The following is a 3,479-nucleotide window of genomic DNA, read 5'->3' on the forward strand; positions in this document are numbered from 1 at the left end:
GCTCGATATACTTCACGCAGCCAATCTAAGGTGTCTGTTGGGTTTGTACTTCTAGAATACTCTTGGTTTTACAATCAATGAATTGTTTGAATGTACATTTCTTTCGGGTTTCAGCAACTGGTTGTGGTGTCATTTGAAATGGGTAAGTGTACATAAACTGGTTATGATATTGGTTTCCAGTTTGGAGGGGTATCTGGTTAGTCTGTGATGTTTGGAATTGAGGAAATAATGGAAACTGGTACTGTTGTGGTTGTTGCTGAGATGAACTCCAAGTGGGTGCAGGCCCACCTTGGGGAAATGGAAAACCAGGAGGTGGCGGTTCCACATTTGCCCTTAAGGTACTTGCAGGAAGAGTATTTTCTAGTTCTGTAATTTTTTTCCGAGCTTCCTGTAACTCACTTTCCAACCTATGGATGTATTCTCCTTGATCCTCATCTGAAATTTCACCCTCTATCGGAGCTCTAAAGATACCACGGGTCGGGGGAGCATGAACATTCTGTTATCCGTCAGTCATCTTTAACTTGTATTGCACATCATCTCACCAAAGCTTAGTAGATAACTTATTAGTACCTAAGACTAACATACAACCTCCACATTCACTTAACTCTACCTAGGTGTTACATTATTACAAAACCTCTACATTATTTTTTTATTTTTTTATCACAGCGGAAACATAAACATATATTATATTTACAAACATATTTAAGTAATAACCCAAAGTACAGTTATTACAGTAACCAGGTGTTACGTTATTACAAAACCATAACTTAATAGTATCAAAATACAGACATCAGAGTAAGCTTGTCAAACACTTCCCAAAAGCAACCACTCCCAAAACTATAGCATGCAAAGCTTAACCTGCATGGGAGGAACTGTGGGGGGTTAGCATAAAGCTAAGTGAATGAAATTAACCTAACAATCATAGGTATCTAGCATCAAGCTAAGCACAATAACATAGCATCAACAAGGTAAACCAGAATGGTAACACTAGGCTCAGTGGCTTGTACGGGCCATTAACTACTAGCTGATCGGGCTAGAGTTTACCGAAAGTTCCTGTTACTGTCTCCCTCGCATAGTAATCCAAACGCAGTGGATGCATCATTCAAACTATACTACATGAATAGTAACTCTTGAACCCAACCTATCAGCATGGTTGACCTTATGCTCAGCTTTATACCCAAAGCTGATTACCGACTAGACATCATAGCCGATAATACCCAAAAACATCATAGCCGATAAGCATAAACATCATATGCTAACTCATCAGGTATAACATGGCAGGACAATAGTAGCATAACCCACTACTACATACATATAACAATTAAGATAGTCTCACTCACCTGATAAACAACAAGAACTCAGAAGTCTTATATTAATGAGCCTTTTCCGTTCCCTTATTACCTGAGAATATCATATCTCAAATTAGCACATATCTAATCAATAATATCATCAATTCATACTCTAAACAACATTATATAGCCTAATATATCCATATATGACAAGTTTACATGGTTCCCCATTCAATTGCAACTATCCCACGCGTGTAAAACGAGGCATACACGCTATCCCATCATTTTGACTAAAATTAAAGTTTGATTCAGTGTTTTAAAACTTTACCATTGGAAAGTAGACCTCATTACGTTTCCAACACTAGTTTATTCATCAATAACAGAGTTACGGTTTGAAAGTTACAGCTATAACAAGTTTTCCAAAAAGCTGACAGACTGCAACCGCGCGGGAGCACAACCGTGCGGGAGCACCTGCAACCGTACAGGAGCACCCAAAATGACCCAGATACACCCTGTATCCGTATGGGAGCAACCTACAACCGTACAGGAGCTGTTCATTAGCACCAGGTCGTTGTTTTCGTCATTTTGAGCCTCAAATCTCGTTTTTGCACTGTTTTGACACTACAAATCACTTAGGAAACATATAGAGATCATAAGTAAAAGTTTACTAACATCTATGGGTGTTTATAACACCTTAAAATACCATTTTGATTCAAAAACCCATTTTCTATAAAAGTTGGACAAAATCATCAAATTCACTTCGATTTGGACATGAAATCGTTTGTAAATACCTTGTTTAAGCTACTGAAATCACAATGAATGATTTCCAAACTTCAATTTAACACAAAAACGAGAATCAATGGTTAGGTTTTGTGAGGATTTGAGAGTATTTGTGTAAGTGTTCTGAGTTGCCAAAAATGGAAATATGGGATGAGCAGAGGTTTTAACTCAACAAGGCTTTCTTCATAGTGAAGAATCCTATTCCGTGATACACACGGGTATTTACCAGTTACATGAAATACGAAACACCTCATTAAGTGGTCCAAACGAGGACCAATTCAAATAAACAAACCTGTTCCGTGACCCTTGTCACGAACTGGTCTCAACTATATAATTACATAATTATAAACATATAATTATTGAAATAACATATAATAACATGCAAGGGAAATTAGGACAATTACCACTAGGCCCAATGTGAGGTTGTTACACATTACTTTAAAAGAAAAATTGAAAAAACTCAAGTGTGCTATCAAGATTTGGGCAGCTAGCAAGTTCAACCATCTGGAACATGACATCAAAGATCTTAAAGAGAAGATTATTTCATGGGAGCTTAATGCCGAATTATGTACACCATCAGATTTTGAGGTTTTGTTGCATCAGTCAAATACCACGAGGTTGATGGAGCTTGAAAAAACTCAAAGGTCCATGATGAAACAAATGAGCATAATTAAATGGGTAATCGAAGGAGATGAAAACTCTAGTTTTTTCCACGCCTCGGTTAAAATGAGGCATCATTGTAATGGTTTGAGTGGGATTAGTAAAGATGGAATTTCGTTATCTGATCCAGTAGCCATTAAAAATGCAGCCTCAGAGGCTTTCGCTTCCCGTTTCAAAGAAACTAATCGTTGCAGACCTTCTTATAACAGTTCGTCTTTCAACCAACTTTCAAATTCTAATAATCTTCTTTTAGAAGGGCAAATCACGAAAGAGGAAATCAAAGATGTCGTTTTGGGTTGTGCGAGCTCCAAAGCTCCGGGACCCAGACGGTTTTAATTTCAACTTTATTAGAAAAATTTGGAATATTGTTCAATATGATGTGGTCCAATGTGTGTAGGAATTCTCTGATATTGGCACATTCTCTCATGACTACAATTGTTCATTTATTTCTTTAATTCCCAAGGTTCCCGATCCTGTCTCATTCAAAGATTGTCGTCTCATCAGCTTGGTTGGATGTCTTTACAAAATCATATCCAAGCTATTGGCCAATAGGCTAAAGAAGGTGATCTCAAAGGTTATCGGTCCTTCTTAATCTGCCTTTATCGAAGGGAGACAGATAATAGATGGGGTCCTTATTGCTAATGAAGTGGTTGAATGGATCAAAAAGGAAAAATGAAAGGCTTTCTTATTCAAAATGGATTTTGAAAAGGCCTTTGACAACACTAACTGGATCTTCCTATATAGAATTGT

General features: G+C 37.3%; 1 protein-coding gene across 1 annotated transcript; it reads left to right on the plus strand.

The window, feature by feature from the left end:
- The first annotated feature begins 2,206 nt into the window (after window positions 1-2,206).
- Window positions 2,207-3,065, plus strand: LOC139902510 (uncharacterized). Its single transcript, XM_071885124.1, has 2 exons — window positions 2,207-2,229; window positions 2,456-3,065. The coding sequence occupies exons 1-2, from the start codon at window positions 2,207-2,209 to the stop codon at window positions 3,063-3,065; spliced, it is 633 nt and encodes a 210-aa protein (XP_071741225.1).
- Window positions 3,066-3,479: the final 414 nt, after the last annotated feature.

This window comes from Rutidosis leptorrhynchoides, chromosome 3, assembly GCF_046630445.1.
Source record: "Rutidosis leptorrhynchoides isolate AG116_Rl617_1_P2 chromosome 3, CSIRO_AGI_Rlap_v1, whole genome shotgun sequence".
In the NCBI taxonomy this organism is placed as follows: Eukaryota; Viridiplantae; Streptophyta; class Magnoliopsida; order Asterales; family Asteraceae; genus Rutidosis; species Rutidosis leptorrhynchoides.

What these genes read in the sequence shown, in the direction of transcription:
- LOC139902510 (XM_071885124.1), top strand. Translation starts at nt 2,207, where the DNA reads ATGGAAATATGGGATGAGCAGAG. An exon ending in GAAATATGGGATGAGCAGAG is followed by an intron (nt 2,230 to 2,455) that starts GTTTTAACTCAA and finishes ATAACATGCAAG; the next exon opens with GGAAATTAGGACAATTACCA.